Genomic DNA, 26,698 nt, shown 5'->3' with positions numbered 1-26,698 from the left:
GAACTTTTCATTTCCGTTAGAATGAGCCCTATTGCGACATTCTAGGAGCACTTGGTCGACACTATGACCCCTGGGAAAAAAAACAAAACAAAACAAAAAAACAAACAAATAAACACGCACCCGTGATTTGTCTTCTGGCAAAAAATACAAAATTCCACATTTTTGTAGATAGGAGCTTGAAACTTCTACAGTAGGGTTCTCTGATACGCTGAATCTGATGATGTCATTTTCACTAAGATCCTACGACTTTTAGGGGGTGTTTCCTCCTATTTTCCTAAATAAGGCAAATTTTCTCAGGCTCGTAACTTTTGATGGGTAAAACTAAACTTGATGAAACTTATATATTTAAAATCAGCATTAAAATGCGATTCTTTTGATGTAGCTATTGATATCAAAATTCAATTTTTTAGAGTTTTGGTTACTATTGAGCCGGGTCGCTCCTTACTACAGTTCGTTACCACGAACTGTTTGATAAATCTTAAACTCGCTTCCGATTTTGAACAATAAATTTCTCACTTCTTTCAAGGGAATTTTGATGTGACATATATAGAAGGCATATGGCAGACCCAGAGGATCAAAAACTCTATATTCTTCGCTGTTTGAAAGCTGCACAGCGAATGTCCCGTCTGCAGAGTCGACGGACATTCACAATGATAATGATATTGCTAGAACTAAGTATTTTTTCAAGAAAATCCGAAGGTATGCAATAAGATTTGTATTGTGATATGTAACCTTTTCCACCTTGTCGTGATTTCAATCGCTTACCGAGGGATCATGCGCTGAACCTGAGATTTCGTGAGACATTTTCTTTAAAGTCTTTGCCAGTCCCCCAATCGTTTAGCGTAGAGAGTGCAACTGAAGCTATATATTTTGTAGCCAGAGGTAGTGCAGATCGAAAAAGCTTAGCAAACAAACAGTCAAGATGTAGTCCGACATTGAAGAACAACCTTAAAAATAGCCAATTACAAGACCCAATTGTCGTGGTCTTAGAGTAGTAACATAGCGATCAATATCAGGACAAACGAATTTTTTTTCATTAGCCGTTTCATTATTGAACGGGGCGAAAATAACATGTAATCAAAGCCAAACCTTTGTTATACCTAAAGTATCACGTAATTCACTTCTTAATGCTAATTGGTAAAGTTTCAAATACAAATAAACAGTTCGTGGTAACGAACTTTAGTAAGGAGCGACCCGGCTCAATAGCAACCAAAACTCTAAGAGACGGAGTTTTGATACCAATAGTTACATGAAAAGAATTGAATTTTAATGTTAATTTTAAATATATAAGTTTCATCAAGTTTTGTCTTACCCATCAAAAGTTATGAGCCTGAGAAAATTTGCCTTATTTTAGAAAATAGGGGGAAACACCCCCTAAAAGTAAAATAATCTTAACAAAAATCACACCATCAGATTCAGCGTATCAAAGAACCTTATTGTAGAAGTTTTAAGCTTCTATATACAAAAATGTTGAATTTCTTAGTTTTTGCCAGAAGACAGATCACGGATGCGTGTTTATTTGTTTTTTTCCCCAGGGGTGATCGTATCAACTTAGTGGTCCTAGAATGTCACGTGAGGCCTCATTTTAAGGAAAATTTAAAGTTCTAGTGCCCTCTATGAGTGAAAAAAAATGGGAGGGCACCTAGGCCCCCTCCCACGCTCAGTTTTTCCCCAAAGTCACCAGATAAAAATTCTGAGATAGCCATTTTATTCACCATAGTCAAAAAACCTAATGACTATATTTAAGGACGGCTTACTTCGCCACAGTCCCCATGGGAGGGGCTGCAAGTTACAAACTTTGACCGTTGTTTACATATACTAATGGCTATTGGGAAAGTGTACAGACGTTTTCAGGGGGATTTTTTGGTTTGGGGAGGGGGAAGTTGAGGGGGTGTTACGTGGGAGGATCTTTCCATAGAGGTATTTGTCAGGGGGAAGAGAATTTTAATTAAGGGGGCGCAGGAATTTCTAAATTATTTAAAAAAACAATGAAAAAATAAATATGAAAAGTTTTTTCAACTAAAAGTAAGGAGCAGCATTAAAACTTAAAACGAACTGAAATTGTTACGCATAAGAAAAGTTTTTTCAACTAAAATTAAGGAGCAGCATTAAAACTTAAAACGAACTGAAATTATTACGCATATGAGGGGTTTACCTCCTCGTAATACTCTCTTTACACTGAAGTATTTTTTTAGTCATTTCAACTATTTATTCAACAGCCTTTGTGATTCAGGGGTCATTCTTAAGGAATTGGGACAAAATTCAAGTTTTAGTGTAAAGAGCGAGCTATTGACGAGAGGGTGAAAACCCACAAATACGTAATAAAAACACAGAAATATAGAAGTTCGTTACGTCAGTTAATTCGTAAGTTACGTATAGTATTTACTAATGAAAACAATCGTAAAAAATTAAAAGTTCTAGTTGCCTTTTTAAGAAATCAAGAAATTGGAGGGCAACAAGGCCTCTTCCCCCACTCCTTTTATCTCAAAATCTTTCGATTAAAACTACGAGAAAGCCATTTAGCCAAAAAAAATTAATATGCAAATTTCGTGTTAATTATTTATGTGCAGAGAGCCAAAATCAAAACATGCATTAATTCAAAAACGTTCAGAAATTAAACAAAAAACAAGTTTTTCTAACTGAAAGTAAGGAGCGACATTAAAACTTAAAACGAACAGAAATTACTCAGTATGTGAAAGGTTCTTTTTCTCCTCAACTCCCCGGTCTTTACACTAAAGTTTTTTACTGTTTTCAAAAGTAGAGTTACGAAAAAGAGTAAAACTTTAGCGTAAAGAGCGGGGCGTCGAGGAAGAAAAACCCCCTTCATATACGGAGTAATTTCTGCTCGTTTTAAGTTTTAATGTCGCTCCTTACTTTCAGTTTTAAAAAAAATTATATTTATTTAATCTATACAGGAACTTACTGAAGATACTTTATATTGTAGTGATGAACCTGTTCGTGGGTGTTTTTTTGTTCAAGAACACGTAGGAGGGGGACATTGCTATTGGCAACTCTCGCTGTCTCAACAAAGTATGCATATGGAAATATACAACAATCTGAGAAAAATAAGGTGGATATTCTGCAAAAATAACATGATCTGTCCCACAACACATTTGTAACATTAACTATATTTTGTTTAAAGCCAAGAACAACTCTCATGATATCAGAGAGATGGAATATTTCATTGTCAATGGGTAAATCTGAACATATTCTATTAAATATTTAAACTGGAATGCACCATTCTTACGAGCAGAGATTTTCTACTAATTTTACGACAAAAATCAGTCACACTACTATGTTTTTGGTATTTTAGTGTGGTATAGGGATACTCACTAGATTTAAGTGCTTCTATTTATTAATAGTCGACAAGGAGTGATCAATTGAATGGCCTAATTTTTATCTCATATGTACGATCTTTTCTCAGGATATCATATGTGTTTTTGAAAATACAATCGACGAGAGCAACTTCATACTTTTTCTCGTGGAATTCGGTGGCAGGGGATAGTTTTGTCCAAAAATCACTTGTTTTATTCAAATCATTGTAGAAAAGATAAGAGATATTGGACATAAATGTCACATAGAAATCATTTGGCATTGTGTACGTCTTCTCAGCAGATATCAACGAATCAAGATCTGTGTTTTTCTTAGCCAACGAACAAGCAACTGTCTCTTGCCTCTATGAGTACAAGTTGTTACTATCTTTTCAATCTGATACATTCCACTGTTTTTAACTTCTTGTAATTCATAATCACAAAAACCGGCAAGAATCTCATCATCTTTCATGTCACGTGAACGATACGCTATGGGTTTAGTGTCTAAGATTCTGGACACCTTAAAATGTTCAGTTAACCAAATTCAGGTCCTCTTTTCCAAAAAATTAACAATTCAATTGATTCAAAAACTATCACCAACATTGAATATCTTACTGTTTCACTTCCCTTCACTTTTTCACTTGCCATCTCCTTGATGAGCTGCCTTAGGGGTAGAGTTGGACAGGGATCGACGAGGACGTCGATTATAAATCCACATGATTTTATTAAATCATGAATAAAAGTAGCAGAATATTTCAACGTACAATATCTTGAAACTAACAGTCGAATAGTTCTTATCAAGCGTTCAGTCAATACAGCTTTTATTGGACTATGACTATGATAGAGTATTGAATTAAATTTCAATAAAACTTTCTTTACATGTGGATTAATAAACTCACTACCCTGATTCGTTTGAATCTTCTTCTAACAATCCTGTTAAAGTGTGGATTTAATAGCTTTAGCAACTACATCATCACTCTTTGACCGCAATGAAATGACATATGCATAACGACTAAAAACACCGATTGCAAGTAAAATGTACTTGTATGGCTCATTGTGACGCCGTTGAATCTAATCTAGAGTCAAAAGATCCTCTAGTAATATTTTTAATTGGAAAAAGGCTTTAGTTTTTCGATTGTGACTACCACCAATTCTATGATTATGATTTGGGGTGGAACTTAATTTATTCTGTAAATACTCTGCCGCTAGCTTTTTCAAGTCCAGCAACTTGAGCAAGTGTGGTGGGTAAACTTAAACTTCTCACTTTATCAATATCCCTTTAAACATGTTTCAAAATTTATATCATTTTGTACTTAAGCACGTAGTGAAGTGTCCACTAGCCTTATAAGCACTAACAGGTGAGGTTGATGTAGAGGTATTAAGAGGGATTTGCCTGGGTTCCCCCATTCTCGTCAAATCGCTGCCACTTGGCGTGCTAGTATTTTCCAAAAATGATTTAAAAGCATATTTTGATATATGACTAAATTCCGTTGATCGTTTTAAAACATACTTATTGCCAATAAGGCTTTTGGGGAAGTTTGACGAGTTTAAAATTTATGCAAATGACTGTCAAATACTACAAGTCTTTTACGATTTGTAATCAAATCTGATAGCCAATTAAGTGGAATGTTGGCCTTGTCATGGATTATAACCTGATTCCCGCTACCCTCGATTTGAATATGTTCACTTCCAGCGGGATAAGACAAGAGTCTTTTACATTGCTCACGATATGAGGAATGAGGTATTATGTCTCCAACGTTTGTTAAAAGTTTAGAAAATGATAAATCTTCCTTTTGTGTTGATGGCGATGGTGGTCGCGCAGAATTTTGAGTCATTCCCTTTTTGTGATCAATGACACAATGATCAATGACACAATGATGTACATTGAGTTGTCTCTCACGGTAGAGGTTAAGTTTGTCGACCCGTCAAAGTGTATTTTGAAGCAAAATAAATTTTTTATTGTCAGCCGTTATTTCATTGTTAATGAATTTATTGAGATTTTCCTCGAAATGCTCCTTTGACGAAAGGGCGAGTTCTATTGGAGTCAATTTACAAAGTTTGGTCATCTAGAGAAAACTTTTCGCAAGTCCTGCAATGATTAGCAGTAGAAGTGTACAAAAGGTACCACCCTTGAAGAAGCTATTTTCGTTTAAAATCGTTTTCTTTGTTTTAGACTGCTGCTAGGGAATGTAGAGGTGAGCGATGTTGCTTTGTCTGCTGCTTAACTACTTTTGACAGTTGAATATTGGCTTCAGCTAAATTTAAACAAAGCTCTGATAAAAGATCAAAGCCGCGGTTTCAAATTACCTAGGACGGAGAATAAATGTTTGTGTACATGTAGTTTCTTTAGTGTAATGATGGCAGCTAACGAACTTTTTTTTTACCATTCAATGGCAGATATGTGGAGGTTTCATTGTCAAAAATATCAGTGATTGCACGTAAATCCACGGGTGTTTTCTGATTGAGGTCCAGTAGAATACAACCATACGGTTTATTTGTAGCCTGATTGCATGCCGAAAGTAGAAATTTTGGTTCACCCGGATAAATTTGTCTGTTTTAGGTTTTAAGGGAACTTGTATCACAAATAACGCTGTAGATGACATAGTAAATACAATTCAAAGTAAGAGTCCTCCTAAACTTGCTCTGACGAAATAGATTGTGTAGATCTAGGGTTACGGAAGCCTATTCATGATGAGATCGGACAGTGAACAATTGTAACGACTTCTGAGACCGTTCTTCAATGGATTCAACTAAATGATAATAATCAACCAAGAGTTTGGCTCGATTATATTGAAAATTTTAAGTCCCTGTATGAGTCTCATGTCAAGCGCAACAGTCTATATTTTATCATACGATTCTTGCCAGACACTGTAGTAATAGTAAATGTTTTTTGAATTTTCTAAAAACATTTTATTACGATTTTGAATTACTCGTGTTAAAAGTGTCGTTTTGCCAAACATTGATGGCCTGCAAAGAAATGATCTGAATTTGGTTTTAAATTGGTAAATACTACTATTCGTCGATGTCAAAATACAACTAATTGCAGAATGCATCTATCCATTGAATAAATAACAATTTCCTATGTTTGAGAAAAAAAGACTAATACATATTTTCTTTATTTACAATAAAGGGACTACAAAAATTGTTTAAAAAAAACACTTATCATATTTACAATAATACTAAGAAAGGAACCACCCCGGGAGGGTGCGACAGCAGCTGGTAGTGACCGGCCGAAGGTGATATCCCCCCCCCCGCAACCCGTCCGCGAGTGCAGGGCCAAGTAAATAAAAAAAAATGACTTTTAAACAATTTAAGCCTCAAAATCAACTCAAAATTGATTCAAAACAGGGACACTGAAACTTGAACGTAAGACTTAATGACTAAAACTTGACTTGGAAGAGGAGGGTAGTTTCCACTCAATTTCTCTTAATTGGGAGGATTTTCTTCCAAGATTGGTCTAAAAGACACACAGGTGTGAAATAAACATCCTCCAATGCTTTTCAACGACTGGACCTCTTGCACACCTTAGGTGTTAAATATAGCTAACAAATCAGAAATAAGGACTAGGAAAACCATAAGGCGCTTACCTTCTTTGAAAACCATGTTTCCTGGGGAAGATTTTTGAAAGAGGCATTTCTAGTCGACAACTCCAATCTCCTTAAGAACTGGGTTTGTAACAAACAATGTTTTCTTACCATTAAGGAAGTGCTAGCAACGATTGTCATTTTGATGGTTCTGAAAAAAAAATAAACCAATTCACAGTTTAAGATTAGTCAAAATGATATAGGAGAGGATTTATAATTTTAGATGATGAGCTAATTCCCTAAGAAAAATCTCACCCTTTTTTTGGAAGAAAACCAACTCAAAATTTTCAAGGCTACATAAAATTGTTTTTTGTAGTTCTTATTTTTATGTTTAACACCTGCTTTGTATGTCTTCTAGTTATGTCTTCTACCGTTAAGGACAAGGTATCAACAATAGTCATTTTGATGGTTCTGAAAGAAATAAACAAATAAAAAAATTAAGAAAAAATCAAATTGCACAAAAAGAGGATTTATAATTTTAAATGATGAGAATCATTTAAGAATGATTTAAACATTCTATTAATTATTACGAAACTATCTCATTGTTTTACATTCTCGTTTGTGCTTGTTTCTTTACTATCAGTTAAATGATGAAGTTGTCAGCCTATCGAAATTTTTAAAACGGTATGTTCTAACAAGAACGCAATCAGTTATCACATGACCAAAGGCTATTCCTCAGCGTTGAAAAAACAACAACTAAAAATAATATCTAAAGAAGAGACTAAATTGACTTTGCAGCCAGTTGAACTTTATCCTTTTCAATCGTAGATATCGTGACGGATGAAAACTTGGAACAATATCTTATATAATCTAGTTGATATTATAAAGCTATCCTAACTTTTCTGGATTAAAGTACCATAGGTGACACTAATTATTACGAAACTACCTCATTGTTTTACGTTATCGTTTGTACCCGTTGCGCACAAATTTGCACATAATTTGCACAAATTTCTAGCCCAAAGTGAACATATTCTTACTTACAAGTCCCTCTCTCGGGATAGACATCAAGTTCACTGTAAACAAATAAATGGGTACATCAACTAGCATAGTTGAAAACCCCTCATTGCTGAAGTTGACTGTAGCCTAACAGCAGATTATTACTTACAAGTCCCCTACATGTCATACCACTGGAACCAAATTGGTTTTACCATCAAATACACTGGAAACAGATAATAGATACACCAACTAGCAAAAGTTGCTAACCCCTCATTGCCGAAGATGATTATTACCTAACAGCCGACTGTTGCTTACAAGTCCTCAATATGTCTCACAATTGGTATCGACCTAGATTTGTTTCAGTGTGTACCTTACTACTGAAGTTGTCAGCCCCTTGAAACTTTCAAACTGGTATACCTCATGAAGGAATTTTTGTACCAAAAAAAGGGATGTCATATACTCTGATCAGCTCATCAAGAGCTGTCGATTGCAGTCGAAATCTTTCTTAGTTCAAAAGTTGTTTTTTTTTTTTGTTACCGTAGGCCAACTTTCTAACGTCACCACATAGAAAGGAGCAAAGGATAAGCTCCAATTTCTTTAGCAATGAAAGAACTTTTAAAGTTTATTAGGCACATCTGATACCATTTCTCTACCGCAATCCCAAGTCCAAAAAAAGGAATAATAAACTCAGCTGAAATCACGAACAGAAATGGGTAGAAACAATAGATGGCAGCACTTTCGGACCCATGGGAAAATGCCACATTTTTGCTTCGGTAAATTTTTCCATTTATCATTCAAAGAAGATATATTGGCTGTGGGGCCGAGTAACTGCCGCATATATTTAACACTTATAGATTTTATTCCATCTTCAATTTGAAACTGGTGCCTACCTGCTTGCCTGCTAGAACGGAGCTTTCCACTCGAAAGCAGAAACATGGTTTGATGAAACGAAAGCTTGGCTGCACAACTTCAAATACTCCTCTCTGACATAGGCTATATAACTCCTCTTCACTTCGCAAACCATAGGCTCTGGCTCGTGGACAAGCAAAAACCATCCTTTTTGGCCCCAGGCAAGAGTTCTGCGGAGCTTTCCAAAATATAATGTCATATTCATCAATCCGGCCTGAGGTCCACACTTTCCGTAAAAACCGCACAGGTTAGACCCTTACCAGTTTCCAGGAATAAGCTGAGATCGGCGGCATAGAAAAAAAAACCGGGACAAAACCAAAGTGTTGCTCTCGCAACACAATTAGGAGGTTGAGTTAGACTAAAAATTATTTTATTTTAGGATTTGTTCTATACCTTCCTGTGATTTAAGTTAAAGCTTTGAAAACAATAACCTATAAAGTAATTGTTATCCATGGGCTACAGTGTGTTTAAGTTTAGTATAAATCAGACATGACTGTATCCAAGGGCGGACTCGTAAAAACATAACAAAATACATATGATCAAATTTTTTGATGCGTTTTTAGTCTTTTTTGTAACCTATATAACAAAAATAAAATAATAGATTTTTTACGGAGAAACCGTAAAAAAGCACATAAAAAGCCAATTTTTGCTGATCCCTACATTTCAGCTTGAATTGCTAATAATAATTCTAACAATAATTTATTTATGCCCTCTATACATACATGGACACAGAGGAGCACCGAAAATGAATGAAAAGAAAACCGAAAAATATAAAATTACACGTCTAACGAAAAGGGCGACAAAAATTATCTCGTAATGCTCATAATAACTCATAAATATATAGTAAATACCTTAGGATAGGTCATTAGTGCACAACACTAAAATTACTCATAAGACATGACGCATGAACGCTCATAATACATAAGGCATAAATAGCTGCTTTATTAAAGCTGTGGCGATAGAACTATTTTTTTATTAAACAAAAAATTAATGAGGAAATTTATTCCATTTTCTCTAGATCGTTTAAGAAATCGATCGTATTTTTGATCCATTTTAACAGTAATATCAAATATTCCGAATTTCCGTATAATATACCTATTTTTGAACCAGAGTGGAATTACTAGAAAATATTTACAAAACCGGAAAAAGTGCAATAATATTTTTCGCTTTTTATCACTTTTACTTAAGAACTTCAAAAATGGAACAATGAAAAATACACGGGGTGCAAAAATTAAACTATAAATTATAACAAGTGCTTGTTTATCAAAACGACCTTTCATCCTGACTAGCAGGCCATAGGTTTTGCTAAGTTTTTCCAATACAGACGATAACACCAACTCCCACGTAGCTTTAATTGACGGACCAAAAGGCGACCCAAGGTATTTAATGGAATCTTTATTAAAAATATTAAGTGATCACACCCTAATTGAATGATGCTAGAAATCCCTATTATTATTTGCCACTAAGAATTCTGTTTAAGTAGGTTCAGTTTCTAATCTTATCTCCCGTAGATGTGAGTGTAACATGTTAATTGCATTCTGGATTGATATTAAATTGTCCGAAAATAACAAATATCAGCACCCTACTACAAGTGGCTAATATCGATACTTTTAAGCACATATGGGGATAGGTACAGCGTGGCTGTTCTAATTTTGTTATTAAATAAAAAAGGGGGCTAAGAACTGACCCTTGTTTTACTAAATGACGTAAAGAAATTCAGTCTGAAAGTAACCCTCCTGAAAAAAATTCTCACAGATGAATTTCTATACCAACCGGTCAAACACTAGCCAATAAATGGGTTCACTCCTCTACGCAACAATGATAAAAAGCGTGGTTTTGCAACATACTATCAAACGCTCTTGAAATATCAACTCCCCACGCAAATAGTTGTTCTTTAAAATTATGATGGCGTTTCAATATTTCTGAAAATATTGTGTGTGCATTTTGAACCCCTACACCACTTCAAAAACCTAACTGAGTGTCCTCCACATCACGTTTTGTTGATAAATATGGGAGTAAAATATTTTCAAATAATTTACTAATAACAGAACGAAATGCTATAGGTCTATGGAATGAACAAAGTGAAGGCTTCTTGCCCATCTTGCGTATACAAACTACTTTACCTTCTCCCATCAAAGAAGGGACATAAGGCTCGGTTACTATAACTCGATATAATAACGTAAGATACTCTAGTAATTTTGTAATACCATACAGAAGGTGCTCTGGTAACAAACCATCTGGACCTGGGACCTTCCCACATTTTAGTGATCTAATTTGAATCAAAACTGAAAATGGCGAAAAACCAACTAGGTTTTCATATGGGTTCAACTGAGAAAAAGGCTTATATAACAATTCACGATAGCTCAATTCAGTTGATGGTGGGTTGGACGAAAAAGCTGAAGTAAAGTGTACATACCATTGTTCTAGCGGATGGTCTGATAAATCAGCTGATGACTGTGTTAATCTATTAACTTCATAGTAAAATAACTTTTGACTATTCGTAATATTGGTTGATATATCTTTTTGATATATGTAATATTACGATCTTGAACAATCTATTATGACAATGGATGGTCTATAAACAGGGCTGTTGTTTGGGAGGGGCATGGGGCCATTGTCCCTCAACAGTGTGGAGAAGAAAATATTATATAGCCCATGTTCCTGGAATATCCGGATATGGTCCCCTCTCCCCCCCCCCCGCCTAATGAGAATGTTGTAGATTTGCCCCTGTCTATGAATCGGTCGGATTACAGATATAAAGGCACATCGTAACCATAACTAAAACAAGACCTAAAAGTTCATATTGTACATACATTTGAACTAAAATCTTACTAGCATTTTCCTATCACACTTACGTTAGTGATGATGGAAGTGGATAAAAAACCCTTCCCGAATATAGATCAAATTACGCAGGAAAACATAAAAAAAAATATCCGAAATTATTGACTAGTCCTAACTGAATTCATCCAGCCCATCTAATAGTAATGAGCTTCTGCTTAATGTCCTACTCAAAAGTCAGTCGACAACCCCTTCTCCATCATCTTCTAATAGTGTAAAACCACTCATTTCAATAATAAAAGTGCTTCTTAAATAAAGGTTGAAAAAACTATAATTGTCCATTTTTTTTTAATTGGGGGTGGGGAATACCCGTTTGTAAATTTAACTAAAACGATTGAAATGAATTATTTTGTCCCATAAGAGTTAGCTTCGCAGAAAATCCTCATCATGTCCTTCCAATCGAGAGCAAACCAAAAGGGCGAATCAAATGATTTTATTACGTCACATGCGTTAAAAAATAAGTGTTGACAGGTGTGCAATAAATCAAAGTACATGTGCAAACAAAAAACATTATTGAAGAAGGTTGAATAATATGTCAGGTAAAGATCCAGTTATGAAAGCCCGGTTAAACACGCAAACGGCCTTCAATAAGTTATCTCGACCCGTTATAATACTATGGGCAACATACTGGTTCGTTAGATGTCCAGATAAAAAAAAAAATAGAACCTCTTCCTGTTCACCAGATTGAGTTCTAACCCAAAAAGGTATGACGGCACTTGTTTGATATTAAATAAAAAAAAGACAAGTTTTTTTTAACTTAGTTTTTTAAGTTTGACTCTTTCTCTTAACTCTACTTTTTAAAACAGTAAAAAAAAACTTTAGCGTAGAGCGGGACGTTGATGAGGAAGCAACCCCTTTCACATACGAAGTAATTTCTGTTCGTTTTAAGTTTTAATGTCGCTCCTTACTTTCCGTTAAAAAAACTTGTTTTTTTTATTTAATTTTTGACCGTTTTTGAATTAATACATGTTTGGATTTTGGCTCTCCGCAAATGAATAATTAAAACGAAATTTGCATATTTATTTTTTTGGCTAAATGCCTTTCTCATAGTTTTGGTCGAGTGATTTTGAGAAAAACAGAGTGGGGGAGGAGGCCTAGTTGCCCTCCGATATTTTGGTTACTTATAAAGGCAACTATAAATTTTAATTTTTTACGAATGTTTTATTGGTAAAAAATATACGTAACTTATAAATTAGCTTACGTAACGAACTTCGGTATTCTCATGTTTTTATTATGTATATGAGGAGGTTCACCCCCTCGTCAGTACCTCACTCTTTACACTAAAGCTTAAATTATGTCCCAATTTCTTAAGAATGACCCCTGAATCACAAAAGCCATAGAATAAATAGTTGAAATTACTAAAAATACTTTATTTTTAAGGTATTAGGAGGAGGTGAGCCCATCATGTGCATGATAATTTTCGTTCGTTTTAAGTTTTAATTCTGCTCCTTGCTTTCAGTTGAAAAAAACTTTCATATTCATTTTTTCATTTTTTTTAAATAATGCTAGAAAATCCTGCGCTCCCTTCATGGAAATTTTCTTCCCCCATTATAAATTCCTCCAAGGAAAGTTCCCCCAAAATATCCCCCTCTTCTCAACCCCCCCCCCCACCCAACCAAAAAATACCCCTGAAAACGTCTGTACACTTCCAAATAACCATTACTATATGTAAACACTGGTAAAAGTTTGTAACTTGTAGCCCCTCCCACGGGGACTGTGGTGGAGTAAAACGTCCCCAAAGATATAGTTATAAGGTTTTTCGATTACGCTGAATAAAATGGCTACCCCATAATTTTGATTCGGTGACCTTGGGAAAATAATTAGCGTGGGAGGGGCCTAGGTGCCCTCCAATTTTTTTTGTCACTTAAAAAGGGCACTAGAACTTTTCATTTCCGTTAGAATGAGCCCTCTCGCAAGATTCTAGGACCACTGGGTCGATACGATCACCCCTGGGGAAAAAAACAAAACAAAAAAACAAATAAACACATCCGTGATCTGCCTTCTGGCAAAAAATACAAAATTCCACATTTTTGTAGATGGGAGCTTTTCCCTCCCAAAACTTTTTTTTTATTTAATTTATGGACGTTTTTGAATTAATACATATTTTGATCTTGGCTCTCCGCACATAAATAATTAAAACGAAATTTGCATATTAATTAATTGCAATTAATCGGGAGATTTTGAGAACAAAGGAGCGAGGGAGGAGGCCTAGTTGCCTTCCAATTTTTTGATTACTTAAAAAAACAACTAGAACTTTTAATTTCTTATAAACGTTGTCATTGGTAAAAAAAAATATACGTAACTTACGAATGAATTTACGCAACGAGCTTCTATATTCGTATGTTTTTATTGCGTGTATGAGGGGGTTCAACCCTCGTTGATACCTCGCTCTTTATCCTAAAGCTTAAATTTTGTCCTGTTTTAAGCTTTTTTAATTCTGTTTTAAGCTTAAATAAAAGTTATTTTAAATGAAAGTAAGGAGCAACATTAAAACTTAAAACGAACAGAAATTACTCCGTATATGAAAGGGGCTTTTCCTCCTCAACGCCCCGCTCTTTACGCTAAAGTTTCTTACTGTTTTAAAAATAGAGTTAAGAGAAAGAGTCAAACTTTAGCGTAAAGAGCGGGGCGTTGAGGAGGAAAAGCCCCTTTCATATACGGAGTGATTTCTGTTCGTTTTAAGTTTTAATGTTGCTCCTTACTTTCATTTAAAAAAACTTGTTTTTTTATTTCATTTTATTAAGAGCCATGCCCTTAACAGTGGCTTATTTTCAAATCTCTGTAAGGATACGGATTCCAGCTACACAACTTTATTTTTTTGCCGTAGGCCAAGTCTCTAAGGTTATCACTTGGATAGGAGCTAAAGATAAGCTCCAATTTCTTTAGCAATGAGGGAACTTTTAAAGTTTAAAAGGCACTTCTGGCATAATTTCTGTATCGGCCTATTTTTGGTTTCAGTGTGTACCTTACTACTGAAGTTGTCAATCTCTTTAAACTTTCAAACCTATAGATCCCATGAAGGAGTTTTTCTACCAAAAATAGATGACATACACTTTGATCAACTCATCAAGAGCTATCGACTGCCGTCGAAAAACAAAAACTATCTGTCTTAGTTCAAAAGTTGACTTTTCTTGCCGTAGGCCATGTTTCTAACGTCATCACTTAGAAAGGAGCAAAGGATAAACTCTAATTTCTTTAGTAATGAGAGAACTTTTAAAGTTTAAGAGGCAAATCTGATACCATTTCCCTACCACAATCCCAAGTTCAAACAAGAGCTAAGAGCTCATATGGCACTTGTGACGAGGCATGAAGAGCTAAGAGCCAAGAGATCATATGGTATGAGCTCTAACAAAATTCAATGAATCAATAGATTGATTTAAAAGGAAATTAAGAGGCTTAATGCCGGTCAGGATTTAAAATAAGAGCTCTGAGTCACGATGTCCTTCTAAATGTCAAAATTCATTAAGATCCGATCACCCACTAGTATGTTATAAATACCTAATTTTTTCTAATTTTTCCTCTCCCCTTAGCCCCCCAGATGGTCGAATCTGGGAAAACGACTTTATCAAGTCAATTTGAGCAGCTCCCTGACACGCCTACAAATTTTCATCGTCCTGGCACGTCCAGAAGCACCAAACTCGCCAAATCACTGAACCCCTCCCCCCAACTCCCCCAAAGAGAGCGAATCCAGTACGGTTCCGTCAATCACATATCAATGACATTTGCTTATTCTATCCACCAAGCTTCATCCCGATTCCTCCACTCAAAGTGTTTTCCAAGATTTCCCCCTCCAACTCCCCCCAATGTCAAAAGATCTGGTCGGGATTTCAAATAAGAGCTCTGAGACATGAATTCCTTCTAAATATCAAATTTCATTAAGATCCGATCACCTATTCGTAAGATAAATATACCCCAATTTTCACGTTTTCCAAGAATTCCAGTTTCCCCCTCCAATCTCCCTAATGTCACAGGATCTGGTCGGAACTTAAAATTAGAGCTTTAAAGCACAAGATCCTTCTAAATATCAATTTTCATTAAGATCTGGTCACCCTTTCGTAAGTTACAAATACCTCAATTTTCAAAATTACCCCCCCCCCCAACTCCACCAACAAGAGCAGATCCAGTCCGGTTATGTCAGTCACGTATCTTAGACAGGTTTGTATTCTTCCGATCCAGTTTCATCCTGGTCTAACCGCTTTAAGTATTTTCAAAGATTTCCGGTACCCCCAACTGCCCCCCCAATTACGCTGGATTCGGTTGAGATTTAAAATAAAAGATCTGAGTTACGAGGTCCTTCTAAATATAGAATTTCATTAAGATCCGATAACTCCTTCGTAAGTTGAAAATACGTCATTTTTTTAATTTTTCAAAATTAGCCCCCCCCCCCATAGAGCGGATCCGTTCCAATTATGTAAATCATGTATCTAAGACTTCTGCTTATTTTTCCCACTAAGTTTCATCCCGATCCCTCCAATCTAAGCGTTTTCCATCATTTTAGGTTCCCCCACCCCAAACTCCCCCCAGTGTCACCAGATCTGGTCGCGACTTAAAATAAGAGCTTTGAGACACGATATCCTTCTGAATATCAAATTTCATTGAGATCCGATCACCCGTTCGTTAGTTAAAAATACCTCATTTTTTTAATTTTTCTTAACCCCCCCAGCTACCCAAAGAGGGCGGATCCGTACCTGTTATGTCAATCATGTATCTAGGACTTGTGCTTATTTTCCCCACAAAGTTTCATCCCGATCCCTCCACTCTAAGTGTTTTCCAAGTTTTAGGTATCCCCCTTCCAACCTCCCCCCCCCAAAGTCACCAGATCCGGTCAGGATTTGAAACAAGAGCTCTGAGACACGATATCCTTCTAAATATCAAATTTCATTGAGATCCGATCACCCGTTCATAAGCTAAAAATACCTCATTTTTTCTAATTTTTCAGAATTAATCCCCTCCCCAACTACCCCAAAGAGAACGGATCCGTTCCGGTTATGTCAATCATGCAACTAGGACTTGTGCTTATTTTTCCCACCAAGTTTCATCCCGATCCCTCCACTCTAAGTGTTTTCCAAGTTTTAAGTTTCCCCCTCCCAACTCCCCCCACCAATGTCACCAGATCTGGTCGGAATTTAAAATAAGAGCTCTGAGACACGATATTCTTCTAAATATCAAATTTCATTGAGATCCGATCACCTGTTCGTAAGTTAAAAATACCTAATTTTTTTTAGTTTTTCAGAATTAACCCCCCCCCCCCAACTACCCAAAAGAAAGTAGATCCGGTCCGGTTATGTCAGTCATGTATCTTAGACAGGTTTTTATTCTTCCCATCCAGTTTCATCCTGATCTCACCGCTTTAAGTGTTTTCTAAGATTTCCGGTTCCCCCCAACTGTCCCCCCCCCCCAATTATGCTTGATCCGGTTGAGATTTAAAATAAGAGATCTGAGTTACGAGGTCCTTCTAAATGCCAAATTTCATTGAGATCCGATCACCCGTTCGTAAGTTAAAAATACCTCTTTTTTTCTTTTTTTTCAGAATTACACCCTCCCCCAACTATCCCAATGAGATCGGATCCGTTCCGGTTATGTCAATCGTGTATCTAGGACCTGTGCTTATTTTTCCAACCAAGTTTCATCCCGATCCCTCCACTCAAAGTGTTTTCCAAGATTTCCCCCTCCAACTCCCCCCAATGTCAAAAGATCTGGTCGGGATTTCAAATAAGAGCTCTGAGACATGAATTCCTTCTAAATATCAAATTTCATTAAGATCCGATCACCTATTCGTAAGATAAAAATACCCCAATTTTCACGTTTTCCAAGAATTCCAGTTTCCCCCTCCAATCTCCCCAATGTCACAGGATCTGGTCGGAACTTAAAATTAGAGCTTTAAAGCACAAGATCCTTCTAAATATCAATTTTCATTAGGATCTGGTCACCCTTTCGTAAGTTACAAATACCTCAATTTTCAAAATTACCCCCCCCCCCCAACTCCACCAACAAGAGCAGATGCGGTCCGGTTATGTCAGTCACGTATCTTAGACAGGTTTGTATTCTTCCGATCCAGTTTCATCCTGATCTAACCGCTTTAAGTATTTTCAAAGATTTCCGGTACCCCCAACTGCCCCCCCCCCCCCAATTACGCTGGATTCGGTTGAGATTTAAAATAAAAGATCTGAGTTACGAGGTCCTTCTAAATATAAAATTTCATTAAGATCCGATAACTCCTTCGTAAGTTGAAAATACGTCATTTTTTTAATTTTTCAGAATTAGCCCCCCCCCCCCCATAGAGCGGATCCGTTCCAATTATGTAAATCATGTATCTAAGACTTCTGCTTATTTTTCCCACTAAGTTTCATCCCGATCCCTCCAATCTAAGCGTTTTCCATCATTTTAGGTTCCCCCACCCCAAACTCCCCCCAGTGTCACCAGATCCGGTCACGACTTAAAATAAGAGCTTTGAGACACGATATCCTTCTGAATATCAAATTTCATTGAGATCCGATCACCCGTTCGTTAGTTAAAAATACCTCATTTTTTTAATTTTTCATAACCCCCCCCCCCCCCAGCTACCCCAAAGAGGGCGGATCCGTTCCTGTTATGTCAATCATGTATCTAGGATTTGTGCTTATTTTCCCCACCAAGTTTCATCCCGATCCCTCCACTCTAAGTGTTTTCCAAGTTTTAGGTTTCCCCCTTCCAACCTCCCCCCCCCCAAAGTCACCAGATCCGGTCAGGATTTGAAACAAGAGCTCTGAGACACGATATCCTTCTAAATATCAAATTTCATTGAGATCCGATCACCCGTTCATAAGCTAAAAATACCTCATTTTTTCTAATTTTTCAGAATTAATCCCCTCCCCAACTACCCCAAAGAGAACGGATCCGTTCCGGTTATGTCAATCATGCAACTAGGACTTGTGCTTATTTTTCCCACCAAGTTTCATCCCGATCCCTCCACTCTAAGTGTTTTCCAAGTTTTAAGTTTCCCCCTCCCAACTCCCCCCACCAATGTCACCAGATCTGGTCGGAATTTAAAATAAGAGCTCTGAGACACGATATTCTTCTAAATATCAAATTTCATTGAGATCCGATCACCTGTTCGTAAGTTAAAAATACCTAATTTTTTTAGTTTTTCAGAATTAACCCCCCCCCCCCCAACTACCCAAAAGAAAGTAGATCCGGTCCGGTTATGTCAGTCATGTATCTTAGACAGGTTTTTATTCTTCCCATCCAGTTTCATCCTGATCTCACCGCTTTAAGTGTTTTCTAAGATTTCCGGTTCCCCCCAACTGTCCCCCCCCCCAATTATGCTTGATCCGGTTGAGATTTAAAATAAGAGATCTGAGTTACGAGGTCCTTCTAAATGCCAAATTTCATTGAGATCCGATCACCCGTTCGTAAGTTAAAAATACCTCTTTTTTTTCTTTTTTTTCAGAATTACACCCTCCCCCAACTATCCCAATGAGAGCGGATCCGTTCCGGTTATGTCGATCGTGTATCTAGGACCTGTGCTTATTTTTCCAACCAAGTTTCATCCCGATCCCTCCACTCTAAGGGTTTTCCAAGATTTTAGGTTTTCCCATCCCAACTCCCCCAATATCACCAGATCCGGTCGGAATTTAAAATGACAGCTCAGAGACATGATATCCTTCCAAACATCAAATTTCATTATGATCTGATCAACTGTTCGTAAGTTAAAAATACTTCAATTTTTCTATTTTTTCCGAATTAAAGGGCCCCCCACTCCCCCCCAGATTGTCAAATCGGGAAAACAACTATTTCTAATTTAATTTGGTCCGGTCCCTGATACGCCTGCCAAATTTCATCGTCCTAGCTTACCTGGAAGTGCCTAAAGTAGCAAACCCGGGACCGACAGACCGACAGAATTTGCGATTGCTATATGTCACTTGGTTAATACCAAGTGCCATAAAAACCGAATGATAAACTCAAATGGATAAAACAATAGATTTTTAGCCCCAGGCAAGAGTTCTATGATGTTCTCCAAAATGCAAAGTGCTATTCATCAATCCAGCCTAAGGTTCACACTTTCCGTAAAAACCTCAGAGGTTACCCTTACCACTTTCGAGGAATAAGCTGAAATCGAGGTGCTAGGAACAAAAAAAAAAAACAAAGTGTTGCTCCCGCAACACAACTACCAACTGACCAATACACACCTCAGATGTCACACCAAACACGAAACCCATTGATGACGAATCCCTAAATCTTGACCTTAGAGTAAGCTCCATCACTTGTTCTCAGAGGCACGGAGGCATGATCAGGGCACACAGCTTTGTTCACCTTGCGACACCACCGAATGCCTGTTTTATTAAGAAAGTATCCTTCCACTTTGTTCGTTCCTTGCTTATTTTGCTTAGAGAAAGATGTTGGCTATGGTTCACTATTATATAAGAAAATAATTTTTTGAACTGAAAGCAAGGAGCAACATTAAAACTTAAAAAGAACAGAAATTATTGCGTATACGAAGGAGGTCGCTCCCTCGTCAATAACTCGCTTGAATTTTGTCCCAATTCTTCAAGAATGACTCCTGAATCACATCGGCCGTTCAATTAGAATAAACAACTCTTTTAAATGCACTGAAAAAACTTTAACCTCCCTTCAAAAATAAAAAATCTGGTGGCGCGCCAGCTTCAATGTCAGAACGAAAAAGAAAAAAAAAATCACAAAAACAACTTACAAAGTGATAAATTCTTTGTTCGTCCACTTTCACCCTCTTTCACAAAGCTCTTGCGTACGACTAAGTCTTGGTATCAATATGCATATAACAACTATATATATCTATAGTGTGAACTAACTGGTAATATCTAGTTGAATGCAAATTATAAGCTTTGCGTAACTAACTGATCCTTGATTTGCATCCATGGTAGATATTATTATGCAATTGTAACATGCTATTGTTTGGGTGTTTAAAGGAGTTCAAAATTAGTATCGGTAGACAGTAGTTTTTGAAGGTCGTTTCTAAAGATAAAATAAATAGTAGGGTAACAAATTCAACTTTATATATGGTAATAGGTAGACTATGTATTTATGCAAATTCGGACGAACTCGTGGTATCTTCTCCAATTTAAGCTTCATCGCACTAGGCTGACTCAATATTAATTCAGACCATATATTCTGCTCGAATATTTTATTGATTTTCACTTTGTAGTTGATGGCTAAATATTTAAAAAAAGACAACTAAAATATATAGAAAATTGCATGATTACCCGGTAAAAAAATGTATCATGTCTTAACTTTTTTCAACTCTTTTTAAACCCATAAAGTTTGCAAATAATTATAATCCCACTAGTCCTGTGGTGGCGCAGTGGATTTGACCTTAGCTTGGTAATACGGGATCCAGAGATTGAATCACGCTGCAGGAATGCACTGCAGGGCCAACGCAGGGACCTTAGTAGTCAATAAGCGTCGTTAATTCTTAAATAGAAAAAAAAAAAAAAAAATCATAATCCCACACCATTAAATTTACTGAAGGTATTTGAAAATTTTTGGACGGTTTAGAGTTTAAAAAAAAGTGTGTTTCTAAGCCTGAATCTAGCCTATGAATTTTACGTGAACGGACAGGATTTTATAATCCTTGTTCCTGAGAACCCCGAGATTTTCGTTAAGATGGCCAATGGCTCCGTGAGTAAGATTGAGATATAAGCTATTGCACCTCAGAATTTTATTTAGATTGATTCTTAGTAGGAAAATAGAGTTCGCGATGTTTTCATTATGTTTCCAATGAAAATTTATTTATAGATTGCTACAACAATAATGCAAAAAAATTTAGAGGGGCGAGAGGGGAGTGTCAAACGTATTTCAAAAATGTATTGCGAGTCAAATTTGTCTTTCTTCACTTTTTTCAATAAAAATACCAAAAAGACATTTTCAAATGAAAATATCCCCAAACATCATTTTTTTTTTAATCTAGGAGGAGGGGCAAAATCTTGGGGGCTACTTGTCCCTTCGTCACGGACACCAGTGATTGACTAGATAATGCTGAAAAGCTACGCTTCCATAGCTGACAAGAAAGTACTATTAATTCCTGCATCTCTGAAGGGTCAAACGACTTTAAGTACACAGATTTTGTGTAAAATAACAGGCGGCGATTTTCGTAATACCTGAAGTGCTAAAATTCTTGTAGCATTGCAACAAAAAGTTGCGCAACTCTTGTCTCTATGAGAAACCAGTAAAATCAGGCTATTCAGGCCCCAAAGGTAATAGCAAGTATATTACGATTGCACGGACAGCTGTAACCGAGTAAAGAGGGAAGCACGGCCCATAGTAACTAAAAGTTTAAAAACAATATAAACAAGAGCTAAGAGCTCATATGGCACTTGTGACGAGGTCGGAAGAGCCAAGAGCTCATTTGGCACTTGTGAGAAGGTCAGAACCTAAAATTAGACTCGGTACTAAAGTTATCGAAATTGCTGTACATTGTTTATTGGCAATTATTATAAAGATAAACTTGAAAATACAGTGTTTCTGTTGTCTCTTCTTGTTCGGTATTCTACCTGTAAAGAAGATAAATTTTTGATACATTCGGCGTTTTTTTTCTTCTTCATGAATTCTATTGTATTCTTCTTGTTTTTATTGGTTCATTGTTGTATTCTTGTCAAATTTTTCTTTTTGATGTTTTATCTTTTTTAGCACATTCTGGAAAATTGATGAAAATGGGATAATGGTCGCTGTAATATTGTTCTAGGACTCCGGATTGTTGTTGATCAGAAAGTTTTTTTTTGTAGAAATCAGATCTGTTGAGCCGTTAATTGTAGTGGGCTCGTGTATGAGCTGTAGAAGTCGAAGATTACTAAGGGCATGTTGTAAAGTATTGTATTCAGTATTTGTTGTTTCTTTACTGTTTATATTAAAGTCACCTAACAATATTGTATGACCGTTGTCAATACATGGGGTTAGTAAGTCGCTAATGCAGTTAATGAGTGTATTAATGCGCACATGGTTTGGCTTGTAAATACAGAATATGAAATTTGTCTGTTGTGGATGCTCTATTGTAACTTTTATTAACTCAATGCTGTTACACCTGTAGTTTTCGACTTTATAAAGCTTTGAGCTAAGGGTTTCAGATACGAATGCAGCCGAGCCATACAGGTTGTTGCCTGGGTTATCGTTTCTGAATAGTTTGAAACCGGGCATTGTAAGCGTTTCACTGTTTATTGAAGGTACAAGTCGTGTTTCCGACAAGAATAGTATGTCTGCTTCGACAAGTCTGGGGTGTACTTTTAAGTCTTTGATGCACCTTCTAAGCGATCGAACATTTTGATAAACGACTTCAAAGTTTCTATGGTCGAATTTGCGTGTTTGGTCAGTGAATGGTACCTGTCGTAGTCTTTTCATCTCTTCTTGTACATCTGGAGATACTGATATCTTTGTTTCATTAAATTGAACTATCTACAAACCTTGGAGTGATTTGGCTCTGCTTAAGGAGACATAATGAATGTGAGGAAATGCTCTAGAACCTCTTAGGTCTATTGCTACTTCTTCTAAGGTGTCTCCCTGTGCTTTGTGTACGGTTTTGGCAGATGATGAAAGAAAGCAGATGAAAGGGATTTGGAATCTTTCAATTTCAGTTCCTTCTTTTTCGTTATTCTGAACATCCTTGCTGTGCAGAACATTGGAGTCCAGTCTCTGAGTACTTCATTTGGGAATCTACTTTTGAAGTTGTTTCTAGTAATTTTACCAGCATTTTTATCGTTAAACAGGATCCAGATAATATTGTCGCTGAGAGCTTGTACAGTTCCTCCTGATCCTTTAGCAAGATGATCAATAACTTCTATGTTGACGGTCAATTCTACACGTTCCTTAATAGCGAGTCTTAAATCAAATGGTAAGCCGTGTCTCTCACTAATTGGTAGATGTTTGGCCTTTTCGAGAAGATATTGTTTAACGGATTGGACGACATCACCTTTTACGGAATCTTTCGCGGTATAGTGTTTCTTCTCTGTTGTCAAGTTTTGATGCACTACTGCATTAAACTTGTCTGCCGAAGTATTGGACATGAAAAGATGCTGAACTGTCAATGGTGCTTTAACGACTTTACTAGTTTGAAACAGTTGAATGTCTTCTACAGTATGATCTCCAGTTCTTAAACGATTCAAAGCTTCGGCAAATTTTGTGTCTTCTTTTTGTCTCATTATTTCATCAAGTTCAAACATAATTACGTTATCTTGCCAGAAATTAGGGGGAGACCTTCGTATGGGCTAGTAGGAGGTTGAAATACATAACGGTCTGCTACAGGTCGCAACTGGTACAGGTCTCCAAAGAAGAGAATTGATACTCCTCCAAAGTCTTGTTGAGTCCCCATGATTTGTTTTAGTCTACGATTTATCATTTCGAACATGTTCGCTCCTATCATAGATAATTCTTCAATAATTAAAAGCTTCAGTTTCGTCAATTTTACTCTTAGCTGATTTAGCTTGTCAGCTGTCAAATCTTTGAAGTTTTTCATTCCTTGACTTACTGGTAAACTTAGTGCGTAGTGTAAAGTTGATCCTCCGATATTACATGCAGCTTTACCTGTTGGTGCACACAACAGTATAGTAGTCTTCTCAGGATTGTGTTCAATATCTTTCTTATGGATCATAAGCAGTTGCTGAACTATTGCTTTAAGTACTTGAGTCTTACCGGTCCCAGCACCTCCAGTCACGAAAATATAGTACGGCTTTTCTTCGTTTCTTGACAGATTCGAAATTGCATCAAAGACGAATCTTTGTTTCGAATTTAGTTGGCGAACTAAAGTTAAGAATTCGATATTGTTCATTTGAGTGATGCTTGATAGTTCTGCTTCTGAATTATTTATAGATCTGTAAAATTCGTTCCGATGTCGCTGGTGAATCCAGGCATGTCTTGGTTATTTTGGGTGGCATCATATGCATCTTCGTGTTGCACGGACATGGCCACTTCCCCCATTCGGTAATTTTCGTCTACGTCTTTCTCATCAATGTGAATATTTTCAATTTCAGTGGTAAAGTCGTTTTCAAAATAAGGTCTGATGTTGTCGATTGCTGCTGAATTTAGGTGGTATGCTAATTTATAAGATGTGGCATTTTCCATCAGACAATCTTCTTTCCTCCAATGTACAGTAGGAGTAATTCATGGTAGTGATTTTCTTTGTCATTTTCTTTGCTAAATCTCACATATCTAATGATTTTTGATTTGTTTCTCAGCCTTAAACTTATTTTACCAGATATAATATTGCTAATATTATGCTTTCTTAGTTTCATAATGTTGGGTGGATTTATTGACCGTGTATAGTCTTCGCTATCGGATTGGTTAGAATCTTCGGACTCTGATTCGTGACAGTCTTTGGGTTTATTTGTTTTGTTCACAATATCTATAAAACCTGCAAATTCAGCTAGTGAAAGTGATTCTAGTATGGCTGGTCGTTTTTCATATTTGTCAAAAATACTGTTGAAGTATAGTTGATCTGAATCTTTGGGAAGCTTTTTTATGCTACCCATGTCTTTGAGTAGGAAACAGCGGTCTTCTTTCTTTGCTGTGTTTAAAAATATGAAGGATCGACTGGCTTTCCTCATAGGAAATCCAAGTAAGTACCATGTTGCTTCTTGGACACTCAGCTCTGAAAGGTTCAGCAAGACGTTTCCTGGTTTTCGAATGGATTCTTTGATACCTACATTACCTTCTCTAGCTTCTTTCTCTGCTTGAGACATAAGTATGCTTAAGCCCCTTTGGCTTTTTAGCATGTAGGCGGCGATGTATACTGCGTAAGCATATGGATCGAGTACGAATTGAAGATCGTGATTTGATTTCATTGCTTTCAGCAACGTAGTATTGTAACTGTTTACTCTTATTTCAGTGGGAGATCGTTTTAAGAATACCTTCTCTGTTTTCAAGCTTCTTCGTATAGCTTTGATGCACGTTTCTTCATCAGTGTTTAAAGTAGTTAGAAAGGCCTCAAAAGTTAGATCAGACCCAAATTTCAAACTGTTTAGTAATTTTTCGATTTCTTTCCATAATTTCAGGTATTCTAGCTTCTGTTCGCACGTTTCTTCGTTTTCTTCGAATGGTTTTAAGATCTGTGTTCGATTCATTGGAGGTATAGGGAAGTGAAATCTACATTCACTCGTCGTTCCTTTTTTTTATGTAATTTGCTACCTCTTGTTGATTTTCACTACGTAGTTTCGGTGCATCTTTGACTCATATGAACATATGAATATGTGGAGATCCTCTCTGTTGAAATTCTACTCGAAAAAATAGTCTGTGCATCCTAGTATATCTTTGTTTTGTAAAAGATTTGAGACGTAAGCGTTCACGATGTGGTGAAACTGTCTGGCACAGGTAACAGGGTCGCTGCGTACTAATCTGCACTTTTCTTCCCAAGTTAGAGCTTCAACGTCTTCGTCGGCATAAATTTTTGCATCGACTGCAAAATTGGTATACCAATTTTTTTTGGTATATCAATTTGAGTAGGAAATTCCAACCCTGTTGGAAAAAAACCAGAATTTTGAGTAGGAAATTCCACCTTGTTTCAGCGCAAGATACGGAATGAAACCAAGTGGGGATGCCTAGCATTCGTATCATAGCAAACAAATCTTTCTTGGCTGCTTGCCAATATGCAAGCGTTGTTCTAACGTTTTTGAAAGTTTTAAAACTTTCGTCTAAGTTCACATGTTTCTGGACAAAGGTGTCATTGTGAAAATCTCCAGCCTTTAAATGTTTGTTCCCAATACATTTGCGAAGCACAATCTGGCTCTTTTGTTGAATTTCTCTTATCATTTTTTTTTTTTGCTTGTACGAATATATATTCCGTGTGTTGTCTAAAGCGAGAATCTATGTTGAGTATTTCCCATTTTACGAATTCCGCTTCGGTTACTCGTATTTTGGATGGTTTACATTTTGGTTGTCCGCCATATAAGGTAGGGAAAAAGCTTATCTCGCAGTCTTTGTCAAAGAAACGACCTTGAGCTCTACTTTGTGATCCTAGCGCTACGCATATTTTATCGATGAGATCTCTGGCGTCAGGGATTAAGAATGTATCAAAATTTCCTATCATTTCTGGAGAGTCTTCGACTTCTTCCCACAAAGAAGCATTCGGGTCGGACGGAACTTCTTCAGTATTTTGGGGGTTATTTAAAGTTTGTGGTGTTTGAG

General features: G+C 36.6%; 2 protein-coding genes across 3 annotated transcripts in view; one reads left to right on the top strand and one right to left on the bottom strand.

Moving 5' to 3' along the window:
• Positions 1-26,698, top strand: part of LOC136025140 (uncharacterized) — a gene marked incomplete in the record, with an annotated part of 224,685 nt that overhangs the window by 165,106 nt on the left and 32,881 nt on the right.
• The window catches only part of LOC136025137 (delta-1-pyrroline-5-carboxylate synthase-like), a 127,727-nt gene that overhangs the window by 72,741 nt on the left and 28,288 nt on the right, over positions 1-26,698 (bottom strand). Inside the window, exons 1-2 of one of the 2 annotated variants that reach the window (XM_065700885.1) lie at positions 20,268-20,404; positions 6,899-7,046 (exon numbers count right to left, since the gene is read on the bottom strand). In XM_065700885.1, coding sequence (XP_065556957.1) covers positions 6,899-7,036 — 138 coding nt within the window. In that variant the 5' untranslated portion in view covers positions 7,037-7,046; positions 20,268-20,404. Of the gene's footprint in view, positions 1-6,898; positions 7,047-20,267; positions 20,405-26,698 lie in introns of those variants that run through there. The other variant, XM_065700886.1, reaches the window with a different exon arrangement.

This window comes from Artemia franciscana, chromosome 3, assembly GCF_032884065.1.
Source record: "Artemia franciscana chromosome 3, ASM3288406v1, whole genome shotgun sequence".
Classification (NCBI taxonomy): domain Eukaryota; kingdom Metazoa; phylum Arthropoda; class Branchiopoda; order Anostraca; family Artemiidae; genus Artemia; species Artemia franciscana.
Note: the sequence above shows the minus strand (reverse complement) of the source record. Positions and strands in the feature narration are given on the sequence as shown.